General features: G+C 41.5%; 2 protein-coding genes across 5 annotated transcripts; one reads left to right on the forward strand and one right to left on the reverse strand.

Annotated features, from left to right (window-relative positions):
• The first annotated feature begins 81 nt into the window (after window positions 1–81).
• LOC122845150 (very-long-chain 3-oxoacyl-CoA reductase-like) lies at window positions 82–5,557 on the forward strand. Of its 4 annotated transcripts, none has more exons than XM_044141232.1 (12): window positions 82–184; window positions 1,163–1,382; window positions 2,491–2,537; window positions 2,698–2,773; window positions 2,888–2,998; window positions 3,470–3,537; window positions 3,645–3,689; window positions 3,769–3,803; window positions 3,882–3,963; window positions 4,057–4,122; window positions 5,031–5,180; window positions 5,278–5,557. In XM_044141232.1, the coding sequence occupies exons 1-12, from the start codon at window positions 131–133 to the stop codon at window positions 5,398–5,400; spliced, it is 1,077 nt and encodes a 358-aa protein (XP_043997167.1). In that variant the 5' UTR covers window positions 82–130; the 3' UTR covers window positions 5,401–5,557. The 4 variants fall into 4 exon arrangements, with proteins under 4 accessions (XP_043997167.1, XP_043997170.1, XP_043997169.1 ...); XM_044141235.1 differs by having other exon boundaries at window positions 116–184; window positions 1,352–1,382; XM_044141234.1 differs by having other exon boundaries at window positions 145–212; window positions 1,196–1,382.
• Window positions 5,558–5,937: 380 nt separating this feature from the next.
• Window positions 5,938–16,427, reverse strand: slc12a9 (solute carrier family 12 member 9). Its single transcript, XM_044141324.1, has 14 exons — window positions 16,122–16,427; window positions 12,310–12,516; window positions 12,040–12,174; window positions 11,785–11,922; window positions 11,393–11,695; window positions 11,194–11,301; window positions 10,823–10,934; window positions 10,576–10,733; window positions 10,415–10,497; window positions 9,862–9,986; window positions 9,552–9,744; window positions 9,292–9,466; window positions 7,532–7,678; window positions 5,938–7,440 (listed from the first exon to the last, which is right to left on the reverse strand). The coding sequence occupies exons 1-14, from the start codon at window positions 16,132–16,134 to the stop codon at window positions 6,599–6,601; spliced, it is 2,739 nt and encodes a 912-aa protein (XP_043997259.1). The 5' UTR covers window positions 16,135–16,427; the 3' UTR covers window positions 5,938–6,598.
• Between the last annotated feature and the right edge of the window lie 74 nt (window positions 16,428–16,501).

The raw sequence follows: 16,501 nt of genomic DNA on the forward strand, positions 1-16,501 counted from the left end.
TTTAAGTCTGGAAACTATTTAAATGCAGCTTATGTTGCATTAATATTGCTATATTTTAATAAGCGACCAGTAGTACTACATCCACCACTAGGGGGCCTTTGCGATATCCTCTCATTCCATTAACTTGTTGATGAGAAAGAAGCAACCTAAAATCACTACGGTGATTCTTTTACACGTTACACAGGTAATGCTTGTTGAAACGTTGTATATTTGTATCCTTTATATTGTGAAGACATGTCATAGATAACAATTTATTATTTTTGTAAACTTTAAAAGCATATTTTAAGTTTTATCAGTAGTTTGATGCAGCTTTTCTGTGCGTCTGTGGAGTGTTGGGTGATTACCGTTGGACTAACGGCAGAAGCTAAAAACACACACACAAAAAACTGGAAGCATGTTGTGACGTAGATTTTTAACTATACCTTATTATTTTTGGTTTATTTATTGGCTTTTGTAGATGATAATTGTTTTATATTTGGGAACTTCAGAAAAGTTGTTCTCGATTGCGTCGGTTTGTGTTTTTGTTTTGGGTGATGGCCGTTGGTCTAACGGCAAAGGCTGGGAACCTGTGTTATTTTACTGGTAAGAAACATATGAAAACACTGATACTTGGCAGTTTATTACTGTTTTTTAATGAATTAATTAGTTCTTTTTCTGCACTGTGTGATATTGGGTAAAATGTATTGCTATTTTTCTATTAATGATTCTATAAAACTGCTGATAGAGAAGAACCTGGTTTTGCTTGGGCCTCTTGTGATTAGATGCAATCAGTGCAGATAGGTTATATAATGCTTTGACTCAAAACAACAAACCATGCTTTATCTTTAAAAATGATATTTTTAAAGATGTCATTAACTCATTTTGCCTAAATGGTAAATTGGTTGTAATTGTATGGCGCTCTATCAAGTTCGTAGGACTCAAATACGATTCAGCAGGTTAATATATTATATGTTGCTGGATCAGAACTTGGTTGGACATTTTGTTAAAGTCAGAGGATGCGCCTGGGCCAGGTTTGCTTCTTAGAAATACTTTCTGTATCAACAAGTTCACCATATCAACAATCACCCTACTGCAGCAATGTTTTGGAAAACGACTGAGAGGAGGTGGAGAAATGTGGGGAGAAACACAAACTAAATGTTCTCATTTCTTCTGTAATAAAAAGGAGAAAGCTGTTTCTAAACTCTTCCACATTCAGCTGAAAATGCTGCTTGGTCTGGAGTTCTCCCGTAAGACGTTGCTGACTGACGTTCTGGCGGTCTTTGGATTATTAATTTTGGCTCTCTGCCTGCTGAAACTCACCTGGAAATGTTGCCGTGGCTTCAGGCAGTATGTCTTGTCGTCACTTTGTCAGGTGAACCTGCGGGCGTATGGACAATGGGCAGGTAAAGTAAAGTTTGTGCACACACACACACAAAAATTCAACCAGATATTTAGTCATATATATGGTTAAAATTCCACTAGTGAAACATATAATGTGCAAAAGCAGCTTTTTGGGAAACTATCCTTTCATTCTAGACGTTTGAAATGTCCTCATGGTTTCCCCCAGTGTATTATAAGCCTGGTGGGCCACCAGACTTTACTTGTGCCCCACCAGGCTAAACGTTGCTTATTTATTTAAGTCTTTTTAAAATATATAGTTGGTGTTAAGATATTGATCGTCCAATCTTTTAAAACCACATGATTATGAGGTGATCTTTTCAAATTTCCTGTCAATTTTAAACATTTTTTAACTCAAAAACATGACGGGCCGCTGGATGAACGACTGCCCTGGCACCCAACCAGCGGGCAAGTTTTCTGGGGGAAACCTTGCTGTCTAGAACGACATTTAGTGTGTTATTGTTTCATACATGTGCAAAACAGGTTAACAGTCTTCCCCTGACTTTTCTATGTCTTTTCTACCACCATTCAGTATTGGCTGAACCATTTGGTAATCACTGCTCTAAAGCATTCAAGCTACTAAGATAATTTAGCTACTGAAACATCTTCTGTATATTTCTGTGCTCTAACCAAAGCTAGGTTTTGGTCACCTGGCTGTCTAAAATGTTTGCTCCGCTGGAACATTTTTTTTCTCTTGCTGTCATTCATGTGTGGTCTGTAAAGAGTCAGCGTCCCCTTATTGCTGATGAAAATACTAACTTCTAGCTCTAACATGCTTTTGTGTGGGGTCTACACTGCATAAACCCCAGAGTGTCATTTTTCCTTGAGGGGAGGGATTAAAACTTTCCCAGGCCACAACTAGAACTGTAAATCTCACGCAGTTATAGCACAACGTAAGCTCAGGACGCTTTCAGTCGTTCACTGCTTATCTCATCCCTCATATTTAGCTCAGGACTTTTTAAGCTCTTCTTAGCTTTTGCTTTGACAGTAAAGTTGTCTGAATTGTGAAGTTATACCATCATTTCGATCAGTCCTGCCAAACTTAAAATGTATCTTTTTAAATCACTAGACACTCTACAAAGTTGACTTATCTCTACTGATTTCCTCATGCAGTTGTAACTGGAGCCACTTCTGGCATTGGTAAAGCTTATGCCACTGAGGTGAGTTTGCAGCTTCATTTCGTAAAAAGTAGATTTCCGATTTGATGTATTGGTTCCATCTTTGTGTGCAGTAATTTAAGACAAACTCTACATATGGATCAAGACAGATTCTTGTCTGAGCTACAGCATATTCACCATCTGTCTGCATGTCTTCCTGCAGTTGGCACGTCGGGGTCTGGATATTGTTTTAATAGGAAGGTCTGACGAGAGGCTTCAAAAGGTTGCCAAACAAATCGGTGAGTCAGGCAGAGATGATAGAGACGTCCTCTAATGTCGTCGTCATGCCAATAAACTCATTCAATTTATCGTAAAGCTCAAAACGGTTAACACACATCCACTGTCTGCCTCAGAAAACAAGTACGGACGAAAGACTCACACCATCAAAGTGGACTTCACAGAGGGGGCCAGCATCTACTCAACCATAGCTAAGGAACTCCATGACCTGGAGATTGGAATTCTGGGTAATATTGATAAAACACAATTAAAAGTTATTATTTATAAGCAGCTTGTGTTTAACATTAAAAAACATTTTTATGTTTTACTGTTGTTAGTTTTCCTGCATATACAAAATCTCCTCCAACAGTTAAAAACAACTGCATAGCGTAGCTGATGCCTGAGCTAAAATCTGAAGTAAGACTTAATTTGGAGGGAATTGCTGCCACCTGCTGGTCAGTTCAAAGGCTGGTTTGCAGGGAGACTAGATGTCACAGGTGGACAGACTCTTCTGTTCAAGACACAGATTACTTATGTGTCAAGACATGTATAGGCTGTCTGCTTCTCCTACAAGTAAAGGAAGATGTTTGATTAATTCAAAACCTCCAGATAAGAGAAACACTGTTTTGGTTTATTATGTTTCTCACACTTGCTGCTTTTTCCTTAAAAAAAACACCAGTACTTTATTAATGAAAGTTATTGTGCTTTAAACCACACAGTTAACAACGTTGGAATGATCTGCAATGATCATTTTGCCTATTTTCTGGAAACATCAAATCACGGAGAGGTGATCTATTAGAAATATCCCTTTTTTTTAGGGCCAAACACTCAATGATTTAAACTAACTGAGGCTATTGTGTATTTTCTAATTTTATTTCTATTTATTTTGAACAGAAAATCACTGAGATCATCAACTGTAACATACTCTCTGTACCCCAGGTAAGATATCTACGCTAACATACCATCTCATGGGTTTCATTCAACTTTCTATCTATAAAAATATGATGTCACAATACAGATGACCAGGCTGGTTCTTCCTCGCATGGTGCTCAGGTATCCACAGACACATCAATGACATGCAACATTAGGATGAGCAGATTTATAAACACTTGGGTTTCATTTCATTCCCAGAGGAAGAGGATTAATCATCAACATCTCCTCTGAAATGGGTCTCCGTCCATATCCACTGGTGGCTCTTTATTCGGCCACCAAGGTGTTTCTCTGGTGTTTATTTTCACACATTAATTCAATCCCATCATAATCTGCTCACTCGATGACCCTCAACGTTACGTTTACTTTGTTACAGATTTTTGTGATATATTTCTCCCAGTGTTTACAAGCTGAGTACAAGTCAGTGGGAATCACAGTCCAGGTAACTCACCTGCCCTCTCTAAAACTACATTTCTCTTAATGATACAGGACATTTATGACTTAGATATAACAGTGTGGACTGGTGGTTAAATAATTGTATGAACTAATCCAACTGGTTTCTTTCTAGATTGAAAAAAACTCTTAACATTTTTTTATCATTTAATATTTTATAATATTACAAAGGATAAACAAGTTGATTTGCAGTACTATCCTTACTTAACTGGCTTTCTAAGGATAACAGGCATTTATTTTGTTCCTTTTAATTATTATGAAATACAACTAATGAAACTCCAACATTTTCTCAGAATATTAGATTATTTTGAGAAAGCAGTTACACAAAATGTATTTAACTCATTAATTTTATTTTCCCATTATGACCTAAGGAATTATGCAAGAGGATTCGTGACTTGTCCAGCAGACATGCTTGATGTGCCTTAACACAAAGGACATTGACTGTTCACAGGGTGCTACAATCTACCATATTAATGGGGAAGTTGAGTGGAAGGAAAACGTGTTGTAGAAAAGGTGCATGGGGATAACTGCAGCCTTTGAGAGGATAGGAAAGCCTATTTGAGAGTTTGGGTAGCTTTCCAATGTGTCAGTGCTTCAAGGGCTAACCCAACACAGAGTCAATAACAAGACCAGAGAATAACGATGTCCAAGAAGAAGACCAAATGAATTGAACTTCGTATTTTTGCAGCACTAATGAGAATAGCTCTCAGGTGGAAGAGAAATTCCCATAAAAGTTACGTCAACTAAAGGTTATCACACCATTTCTATCAACTGAATAATCTAAATTTTAGATTTGTTAAGGACAATTTGTCAGTATATCCAACAAATAAGCATCTTTTGTAATGAATCTTGACCTTTGTTGTTATGCTCTCTAATTCCAATGTTACTGTTCCTCAGTGTGTGACCCCGTTCATGGTGTCCACCAACATGACAAACAACATGAAAGCCAACTTGTTTGTGAAGAGTGCTCCAGCGTTCGTCTATGACGCTTTGAACACTGTGGGTCACTCCACCTTCACCAGCGGCTGTCTGTCCCACGCCCTGCAGGTCAGAGCAGAGCAGCAGAAAGTCGTCATCTGTGATAATGTCTCAAACTGTCTCCTTCCACGTCTTCACTTTTCTCTGCTTGCCCAAAATCCTACAGAGTGTGGCTTTCTCCGTTCTCGTGCCGGACTGGCTTCGGATGTCGACATTTTTCATCCAGTGGCTGAGAAAAATTCCGAATATAGAAGTCTGTTCGAAAGACGTGACTCAGGAAGAGGAGTGAAACTGGGGGGGAAAAAATAACTAAAGGTTTATGTTTTTTTTAAGAGGTGATTGAAATGACTGTTGACTTTTTGCTGCCCAATGCGGGCAATATAAGTCCTGTTTATTACTGCAGAATATATGTAAAAACGTATGTATTATAAACATTTATCAACCTATCCGATAAATACATTTAATACATAAATCTCCGCCTATTTAAAGTTATTCCCATGTGCTGTACAGTATATGCACCGGCAGTACCGTGGTCATGAAAGCAGCTTTGGACTTGATAAAACACAAGCTGAATATAGCAACCTAAATCAGCACTCACTGTGAAAACTTCAGCGACTTGGATTCTGTGCCTCTCCACTGTTTCTACAAACTCTGTGGCCGATGTGATGCATTGCTTCATGATGTGAGAACAGCGTCTGAGGTAAGATGTGGTAGTTTGCGTCCTTTGAGTCACTTTAAGCAGAAAAACACTCAGCAAGAAAAAGACAAAACTTGAAGAAGGCAGTAACACAAAAATCTGTAAATTAATTGGAAGGAATGCAAAATGTGTATTAAATGAAGGTTTAATCAATTAGAAGGGAATGCATAAAGGTTAAGAGGACAATCTATAACTGCAGTGGAGGGAGGAGAGAAAGACCCCAAACACACGTCCAAGAAAACAAAACTGCTAGAAAGAACCGACCAAAACCAAATTATATACTTCTGGAATAAACTGAAGGTTTAAAAGCTCGGAAGAGGCAATGAGAAGCTTACAAGCTTGAAGACAGTTTGTTTGTGAAAAAAATGAAAGACATTAAAGTGTAATAACTAGTTTCTCCATAGACATTTAGCATACAGTCTTCAAGACACCATTTCCGGCTTGACAGAGAAAAAAAATATAAACATATACTGTGTTTTAACATGTTTATTTCTCTCGTCGGTCCGTTGGAGACACAGTTTTGCAAAGATCTATCAAGACAAATGATGACCACAAATATTCTGGCTTAAGTACAAAGCCACTTCAAGTATATAAAGTAGGAATGTTTCCAATTAAACTTCAAGTGCTACTTGAATGTGGACCTGTTGCAAGCAAAGAAAAAAAAGATTCAGGTGGTAAAACAAATAAATACTGCAGAATAACATTCTTAAATATGCAGAATTGTTAGTTTTAAGCAAACAGAGAACTAAGACTTTGTGATATTTACATCCTCAAATGAGGCGAAACGTGCTCAGAGATCAGTGTACGTGACCGGAGTGACCCCATGAATCAACAGCGTAGGCCCTAAACCTCTGGTCACTGCTTCCAGCTGAGTCAAGTAGTGCTGTGACTGGTTTCGACCAGCAGGGGGCCGAGGTAAATACAGGAATCGCACGGCAGCCTGAGAGCTGTGCTCCGTCAACATGCGGTTCACTGCAGACAGGAAGTCGTCGGATAAACCCGGCGTTGGCTCTTCGCTGCGCTCCCCCTCTGGCAGAGCGTAGTGCTGCACCACGGAGTCCCACGGCACAATCTTGATGGACGCCCTGATCCTCAGCTTCTTCAGCAGCTCCCGAAACGACTCTTCATTGACCACCCAGCCCTGGTCAGAGGAGCCCGTCTCCACATTCAAGAAGATCCTCATTCTTGCATGTCGCCACTTGCTTGACATGTTGAGCACGCAGGCCATCTGCAGCAGGAACAGACTGCACACGTCCTGGTAGTCCTGGTTGCCCGGCTGGAGCAGGTTGAGAGGCCACACGTCTATCGTCCGCTCAGACCCGTCCACTTTGCTGTCTTTGCCTTCTCCCTGCAGCTGGAAGAAGTATCTGCCGAGGCACACGTTTTTCTTCATTTTAATGGCGTCGGAAATAATGCCGACGTACTCGTCCGGCGACAGCCACCGGGGGCTCTCGACGTGTCGGACAGGAGGGAAATGGGCTTGCAGCGAAGGCAGGTCCACCCCAAAATTATATTCCCCCTCACTGCCTTCTCCCACAGATGAATGGCAGAAGGCAGAGTCCTGCAGGAAGAAATCGTCCGGAGTGCAGCTGTCATAGAAGCCCAGAATCAGAGTGTTGGGCTTCATACCACCTGGGAGAAAGATGTGCAAAAATCAGACTCGGCGCATGCAGACAAAACAATGGAGATAATCCGTGTCGACAGAAGGTGGTGAAACGTTTACCAAGTCCTGTGATCCGCAGCAGATGCTGTGTTCCCTGTCTGACTGAAGGAGACAGAGTGAGGTCTACAAAGGCCTTCACGCCTAGTTTATCAACCAGACTCAGCCAGAAGTTGTACTGGGTCTGGACAGGGTCTGATGGCAGGGAGTCTGAAATACAAAGCATTTATTCCAGCATGACCCTAATTCACAAAAATTATTACCATTAAAGGGAATTAAGTTTGCTATACGGATATATTAAAGAAAACATGTTGCATGGCACTAGTCAGACTTTCCTAGATAATGCTTTGAGGTAATTGAAAATAACCACACTTTAAGTATTAGTATTTTATTCCATATTTTGCACCTTCAGGACTGACAGGTTTGTGATCTCTGTCAATGTATTTGGAATAATGATGAAATCTTAAGCAATAGAATAAAACTGATTTGGTATCAGCAGAACTGTTGGAAATCTTGTGTTTAGTTTATGATGAAATCAGAAAAAGATCTCCACTAATTAATATAACTAAAAAATAATGTGTGAAAATGAAATGATTTTAATGAATTTCATAGAGATTGTTTACTTTGCATCAATAAAGGTAACCTGCACTAGGGTTGTAATGTATTTTCTACAGCACTAGGGGGCATACTTACAAAAAACTGGAAATACAGCAAATAAAAACAAAGAAAAACTGTTTAATTCGACTTGAAAAGCGCATTATTTCTATTACTTCATCTTGTTGTCCTAAAGCATTTTCCTGGAGTTCATGGAGATAAAAACAATGACCCATTTAGGCTGAAATCAGATATGACTCAATATTCACATGACTAACACTCAGGTGCCAGTACGCTTCAGAGAAAACCTTTGTTAATATTTGCCATGCCAACAGCAGCACTGGGGAAAAGGGCAGACCCAACAGGAGACTGCTGCCTATTGTAGTGTATGTAAACTTACGGACACCTACAGCCTCACCACATCTTGCTAAACCAGATCTGTTGCATTAGAATGAATGACAAAACCATCACATGCTGATGTGTAACCGCAGTGGCATACTTCTGGGTACATGACTAATCCACCCGTTGGGCGTGCTTAGCAGAAGTATTCAGACATTTTTACATTGTTAATATTTTGTCACATTACAAACACAACAATGTATTTTGTGGAGATTTTAGGAGATAAACTGACACCAAGTGGAAGGAAAAGCATAGTTTGATAGAAAGGTTTCCAAAAAACAATGTGGAGGACACACGCATGTTGCCTTTCCCCAGCAGAGACTCTGAACATACAGCCAGAACACCAATGTTATGGATTAGATCAATGCATTTTTATGTGTTCGAAATGGCCCAGTCAAAGTTCAGACAAATATCCAATTGAGTATTGAGATTAAGTATTGAGTCAATACTTTTAGGAGATAAAAGTATTGACTCAATACTTAATCTCAGTATGAGTTTAACACATGAGGGGGTTGGTTTTTTTCTCAAGTGTGAACTTATTTGTGTTGGTCCAGCAGGTAAAAAAAATCCTGTAAAATCCATTACAATGTGTGGTATTAAAGTGACAAAATTTCCAAAAGTTCAAAGGAGATGAAACTATACAACTAAATCCCCTCCCTCCATTGACAGACACAATTTCACTCTTGCAGTACATCAAGGTGGGAGTGAAAGAATTACATTTTTGAAAAACAAGATCATTTAAGCAGGGAATCACAACATGGTGGTAGTTTCAGGGGTAAACACGGTGAGATCCATGAAGAGGACATTACAGATCAAAAACGAATAATTACCCAGATCTCCCAGCTGCACATGCCCCAACACGTACAGCCCGCCCTTCTTCAGCTGGTTCACAAACAGAATAAGCTGGCAGGAGGAGCGCGGGTTGGACACCATCAGCAGGACTTGGGGCCTCCAGAACTTCACATGGTCTTTCCTCACATCCAGCATTAACAGGTATTTCCGCACCTACACACACATCAATGACAGAACAGAAATGGCACCGTTGTGGAGGGGAACATTCCTGAGTTCTGCATATGTTGCGTCCAGATACCTGGTGAAAAATGAGAGCCTGGCTGATGTAGCCCCAGCTGCTTGTGGGCGACCTGTAGTGGAGGAAAAGCAGCAGCAGCAGCAGCAGGACGATGCTGCCTGACGAATACACGGGGTTGATGACAAACATCATGACCAAACAGCTGAGGATCCCCAGCAGGCAGGTGTGCCACGAGAAGAGCTGAAAGGTTGGTCTGTTAAAACACAAGGAGGAAACGCAAAGAAAACCCTGAAAACTGGATCCAGACAGTCTGGAATCAAGGAAGCAAAAGTATATGAGAAGAGTCTTAAATAGGAAAGTATATTTTTACCTGAAGTTTGGTGCAGATGCCCACTCTAGAGCCAGACAGGCCAGGTCTACAGCAGCGTAAGCAAGTAGGTAGAAGACTGTCACGAGACTCGCCACGGCATTCAGGTGCCCTGCAAACACCACGCACTGACAGAAACATGGAAACGCAGAAACGGGTTGAGTCTGAGAACCTGCTGTCTGCATTATTTAAGGCTTTGATCAGACAGCCTGCAAAAACAAAAAAAGGGAAGGAATGAAGGAGAAGAGAAGGGATGGTTTGGACAAAAGAAAAAAATACAGAACGAGATAGGTGAGGAAAGAAGGAAAAAAAGACCAGAAGAAGAACAGAATGAAAGGAAATATAGGATAAGGACAAAGTGAAGGGGACAATGCAGAAAGGAAGAAAAAAAAAATCAAAAAGGTAAGAAGGACACATTTAGATAATGAGATAATAAAGTCTGGAAGTACAGCTATTTCTCTACAATATTGTTATTATCTTTTCAATATTTATCCAGATCTGAAAATGACCTAATGAAAACATTTTTTAAAATCTAAATTTAAACTGCAGTACTGACCTGTGCCAGGCCCCAGGTGTACAGCACCGCCACCCACGGGTTCCCAGAGCTAGAGGTGACCGTTGCCGGGGCCAACGGCAACCCTGAGAAGAAAACATTAACCCTCACATACAGGAAAAGGAAAAGCTCAAAAAGGAAAAGAAAAAAATCCTACGACTTACCAAAGAGATGATCCAGAGCAAGAGCGTGGAGAATGCGGGACGCTCCGATCATGGCGCACATCGCAGCTGACAGAGAGGCACAGTAAATCCCAACAGTGACCAACGGCGACCAGATGTTAATTCGCTGCAGGAAGCCGTAGTCTTGAATCAAGAGGGTCCTAAAACAGAGTAAAACATGCACGATCTGTTTCTGTTTCACATAACTGGAGATGGTAGGTTGTATGGTCGGGTATGACAGCGGAGGCACCTGTCGCATGTGGCGCTGACCAAGATGAAGAGGAGGACGTAGACGGTGAAGGTGTAGAAGACAGCGATGATGGTGCCTTTAGGGATGGAAATACTTGGAGTCTTCAGCTCACCTTAACACAGGTAGAGAAACGGCAAAGATCTATGAACATGTTTATGCAGAGACTTGCAAAAGCAAAGCTTGTTTTTCATTATTTGCCAAATGAAAGCAAGTTTACGTTAATATCCTTAACCCTTTAACTGCCATGAGGACGCCGGTGTCCCCATTGACCCGCATGTGACAGTAGTTGGGGTGACAGTTAAAGGGTTAATGCAAAAATGAGCTGATCCACTGTGATAGACGTCAGAAACAAAAAATAATGAATTTGTAACCTGACATGTTGGCTCCAGCCATGATCCCAGTGCAGCTGGTGAACATGACGGCAAACACGGTGGCAAACGACATGACAGAGTTGGTGCTGTAGTCCAAAGAGTAACCGGCTGCACAGAAAACCATTTAAAGAAAAGTCAAAACCCAAAGAAAAGCTCCGCTATTCACTCTTCTTCTTCACTGTCGATAGTCCCGACTCACAGCCTAGATTGTTCCTCAGGGTGGTGGCGCTGAAACCCGTGTAGCTGGCGTTGTAGCGGAGCGTCTGGTTGCCGGACCCCGGGTGGGTGATGACAAAGTCTCTCGGCTTGACCGCCACAGAGCTGACGAAGACGGACAGCAGCGACACGGTGACCACCAGCAGGATGGCGAAGGCCGTGCGGGAGTAAATGTGGGCGCCCACCAGGCACACGAGGAGACAGAGCAGCAGCACCACAGAGGAGTACAGAACCGTGTACCAGTAGCCCTGAGGGAGAACCCGCAGCCCTCTGGACACAGACGACTCTGAAATAAATAAAATATCGGACCTTAATCCAGGGAGTCTGATGATTATCAAGGGTAGGTTTGGGATTTTAAGCGTGGACGCGACATACCAGGATCTGCTCCGAAAACATCTAGGACGGCCTCCACCAGACCCAGGACGTACTCGCCGCACGCAAACACTTTGGCAAGAAAGAACATCAAACCGATGCTTCCACCAAACTCAGGTCCCAGAGAGCGGCTGATCATGTCTAAAATCATTTCATTAAGGATCATTTATTTGCAAGTGGTAGTAACTATAAAAGTGGGACAAATTATTAATAGGAATAATTAAAAACCCACAGTCTGTTCACATCTGGTAAGGATACAATATGCTCCACCGCCCTGAATGGCTCCGTTAGTGGAAATGGCACAGATTGACAGTACTGTGAGAGATATGATGGTGTAGGCGACGACCACCATTAAAAGACCCTGCAGCAACCCCGCGTGACCCACCACAAACCCTGCAAAACGGAGGTCACATCGCTCTGAGTCACCATGACTGAGCAGAGCCCAAAATGCTTTACAAACAGCAAAGCTAAACTCAACTCGCTTCTTTTTCCCCACTTCTCTAAATTATTTTTGAGCCTGCGCCACACCTGTCCTCAGGAACAATATGATGCTGAACATGGAGAGGATGGTCGGCACCATCACACCGAAGAAGGTGTTCAGTCTGCGCGGGTCCTGAGCTGCTTTCCCAGAGCTGGAGTCCTGGGGGGAGTCCGCCGCCGCGCCGCATGTCGCTCCGGTCAGGGTCAGCCCGCAGACCCCCGAGGTGATGAGAGGGGAGCGTTCGTTCGGCATGGCTGCAAGAGAATGAATAAAACTCATCGTAGTGCTTCAAACGACCTTAAATCAAACAATTCTGAAGCTGAGCATTTTGATAAAAACCAGCTTATCCTGAAAACTGTAAAATGTCCATAAAAACGTTATGTTAGCTATATAAATACATTTGAGAGGCACTTTGTGTTGTGTTAAAGTACACCAAGTGAAACACCACTAATTAAGTTCTCTGGCCAAAAAAAGATTCCTTTAACAGTCAGTTAAAGAGATACTGCAATTAGCGTCATAAAAAGATTCTGAGAGTGCAAAAAAATATCTGCGGGGAAGTCAGATGGATAAATACCGAACAGCTGTGATCATTGTGCCCTGAGGAGGCACAGCATTAAAAACAGACATGAGTCTGCGATGGGAATCTCTTCATGGGCTGCAGGACATCAGAAAGTCACAGTCAGTGAACAGTGTTCATTGATGGGTCTCAAAATACGTTTAATAAAAGAAACAAAATGCTGCCATGCAACAAACAGAAAAGTATAAACAAGATTCAGAAAAGAAAACTCAAGTAATTGGACAAAATTAAAACAGTATATGACTAAAAGTCTCTAAGTGGAGCAGCTTAGACTTTGGTACATGTTGCTTTTTATTAGCATACAGTATAAATATACTCATCTGAAGATGAAAAGTTCTCTACAATGGTTTGCAAAAAATAATCACATTACAGCTACAAGCCTTAGTGTATTTTGTTTGCGTTCTGACAGAGGACACACACTAGTGCAGCGTGTCCTTCACTAGTTCCCAAAGTGTGGGGCGCGGCCCCTACGGGGGGCACAGTGGCATTGCAGGGGCCGGTATGGATGAATGAAAAGATAAAAACAGTTGAAGCGTTTCACTGTAAAGATGGTTTGTAGTGTGTTTTGTTGCAACCTGAAGAATGAAATAAACTTCAGTGGAGTTTGAAAACAAAAATATGTGTGTAGGTTTATGTCTGGTTGAACGATGCGAGAGCCCAGTTCATTTTTTGGAGGAGATTTTATTATAATGCAGGAGGGGGGGCAGAAAATCTTTGGGAACCACTGGACTAGTATATGATTGTAATGTGCCTCATATTTCCTTTGTTCTTGTTTTTATCCAGCTCTATAGCCTCCCCCATTCCTGCTGAAGAAAAGCAATTCCACAGCATGATGCAGCCATCACCATGGTTAACAGTGGGAATGGTGTGTTCAGGGTTATGTGAAACTACCATTTCACACATGTAGATCTCCAGGGGTGTCAAACTCAGTTTCATCTTGGGCCATATCAAAAATCTGGTTGCACCAGAATGTATTGATAAAACCCATATGAATCAATAGCTGTCCCTCCAGGATTTTGATTGTTTTTGAATCAAATCACAGATTTTGTAGTGCTGATATATTAGTGCATCATGTTTGCACTGATATATGATGTTAAATGTGATTTTTTTTTAGACTAACTCCATGCAATTTGACTGAAACTGAGCCATTTTACAGAGAAGAATGGGCAAAAACTTCACTTTCTATGTGTGAAGCTGCTCGAGACACTCTCCAAAAGACCTACAGCTGCAGCCAAAGGTAGTTCTTCTTTCTTTCTTTCTTTTTTTTTTTTTTTTTTTTTTTTTGCAAAAACAAGAACCTGTAACCCATGCATTGTTCCCTTCTTACTCACATTCATTCACTCATTACTTGGTGTTGATTTATCTCATAAAATCCAAATAAAATCCATGGCTGCTGCCGTTTGGAGCTTGATAAAAACGTGAAAGCCTTAAAAGATGAAGGCTTACTTTAGTAATTCATTAACCGTACAGTATGCACTAATTTAATTTACAACAGTGTGGTTTTGTATAGTCTAATAGCTGGTGATAAACTAATAGCGATAGCAATACGACAAGGTTTTACCGTTTTATGAGATGTCATTTGCTCTATATTAAAATAAACACCTGAAGTTTCTTTGTCCAGTAGAAATTTTTTTACAGCAGTTCCTCTTTTGAAGAGCTCTGCTCATTATAGTCTCTAAACTCCAGTGTTTAAAACAGGTTTTCACAATTTGAACTTTAAAGCAAATCGTTGCACAAGATATTGCGTCTCGCCCTTCAGAGGCCCCAAAGGAGAACCTGTGAAGCTTTCATGTCACACTCCTTCATAAAGTCTCCCGCTCGCACTTGAGGTTGGTATTCGCAGTCATCTGATTCGTAGCAGCTTGCTTCTTTTCACATGCAGCTTAAACCAGAAAGAGATCATTTCAGCAGAGCGCCACACCCCGGATCTCCCTTAACTCACTCGTTTTTTTTCCTGAAGGTTACTCTTTATCGTCAGATGAAATGCTCAATGAGTTGCTCAGCTAAACGAATCACATGATGGGACAAGCAGAGCCGGTCGTGAAGAGGATGTAATCTCTCTGATAACAGTCTTCCTGCTTGCTCTTGCAACAACTGAGACACCATCTTTATCACTTCATTACGGCTAGAATAGATATATTGAAAAAAGAATCAAAACTGTTTTTCAAACTAAATAAAATAGAATTTGCCTCAATCTAACAACCAAAAAGTCTATAAAACAGACTGGAAATGGTTCAGAAGTGGTTATTTCAGCAGGATAAAAACCCAAAACATACAGGCAGAACATTTCTCTTCTTCCACAAGGATCTATGTCTCCAGAACTAAATCCTACAAAAGAAAAGAAACTGAAGAGAAGAGAACAATTAGACAGAACCCAGGACTGATTTTAAGAGATTATGCTGTCTCTCCATATGTTCCAGCCTTTGGGAGTGTTAAAGGAGAAACATAGATGCTGCTCAAATGGGCTTTAGACAAAGTACACACAGCAGAACTAGTAACTTTGTTAACGCAATTATTTCTCATCGTTTTCCCCGTTAATAAATGGACTCAATCCAAAGTTTGATTCTACATCTTCAGGGTTATACTTTGTTCCTCTAATGAAAGATGAGTTTATTTAAAGTTTTCACAAAGGGATGCCATAAATAACTGTGTAGTTTCGCAATGGGAGCTACAAGAGCTTCTTATGCAGTGATCTTTATCAATTTACATTTAGTTTTCTGTGCTGTTCGTGAATTAACTCGGAGGTTTACAGAGGCTTTCCGCCTCACTATGACCTTAAAGTATCGCTTCAAAGGGGAAGTTATAGGCAGAAATGTCTTTTTGCGTTTCCTTCCCTGTAGTGTGATGTTGCTGGGTTGCATGCTCCGCAGGAGGCTGTTAGTGACGCAATGAGCTTATGATGCAGCTGCAGACAGACCACATCTATCTGAAGGCCCTCTGTACCTCAGCGAGCTCCACTTCGACTTACCAAAATAAACCAACGCTTCCGTCACGTAAAAGACGTTGGGTGAAGGTGGAGCGACTGCAGCATAAATTAAAAAATAAATAAATTTTTTTTTTTTTTTTTTTAAGTTAACGCATTTTAAGAGGGCAAAAAGATGCAATGAAAACACTTGACGTTTTGTCTACGCTTCAGAAGTGAAGGTCAGGAAGTTACCCCCGCTCTCCCCCAGGAAGGACGACCGAATGGGGCAATTTCCCAGTCAGATAACAACATCCTGGATGTTTGCACCCTGGAACATCCGGAGACGTCTCATAAAATAAACGTCCAAGCAGGCTTACCGCTCAGCTTCATCCACTTCCTGCCTGTTAGCTCCTTATTTCGGGGCTCCGCCGCTGATACCGGTGTGCGCGCGCTGCTCTCCGGCGTTGAGGTGACGCTCCGGCGGGCAAAATGCGACCACGGCAGGCCGGTGAAAGGAAGAAGCTCGGAGTTACCTCCGGGACAGCTGGATGTTGTGGGAAATGTGCTGCCCAATAACAACACATCTGCCCCGCCACGCCTCGTTCCCCCTGTTATTTGTTACAAAGAGTCACGGGAGCACAGAGAGAGCCCCATGTGACATCCAGAAGGGGAGGACGAAAACATCTCAAACACTAGCCAAGGTACTGTTGGTGGGACATAACCCCGCCCCTAATATCGGACCTGTCAAACGTGAGCT

Source organism: Gambusia affinis, linkage group LG15, assembly GCF_019740435.1.
Source record: "Gambusia affinis linkage group LG15, SWU_Gaff_1.0, whole genome shotgun sequence".
Taxonomy (NCBI): domain Eukaryota; kingdom Metazoa; phylum Chordata; class Actinopteri; order Cyprinodontiformes; family Poeciliidae; genus Gambusia; species Gambusia affinis.

Excerpts from the sequence above, each read along its gene's own strand:
- slc12a9 (XM_044141324.1), bottom strand. Across the intron at positions 9,987-10,414 it reads ACACCTGGGGCCTGGCACAG|TGCGTGGTGTTTGCAGGGCA; the intron begins GTCAGTACTGCA and ends TGTTTCTGTCAG. Across the intron at positions 9,467-9,551 it reads AGGCTCTCATTTTTCACCAG|GTGCGGAAATACCTGTTAAT; the intron begins GTATCTGGACGC and ends ATGTGTGTGTAG.
- LOC122845150 (XM_044141232.1), top strand. The coding sequence starts at position 131 with ATGAGAAAGAAGCAACCTAAAATCACTACGGTGATTCTTTTACACGTT. Across the intron at positions 2,538-2,697 it reads GTAAAGCTTATGCCACTGAG|TTGGCACGTCGGGGTCTGGA; the intron begins GTGAGTTTGCAG and ends GTCTTCCTGCAG. Across the intron at positions 3,964-4,056 it reads CTCTTTATTCGGCCACCAAG|ATTTTTGTGATATATTTCTC; the intron begins GTGTTTCTCTGG and ends ACTTTGTTACAG.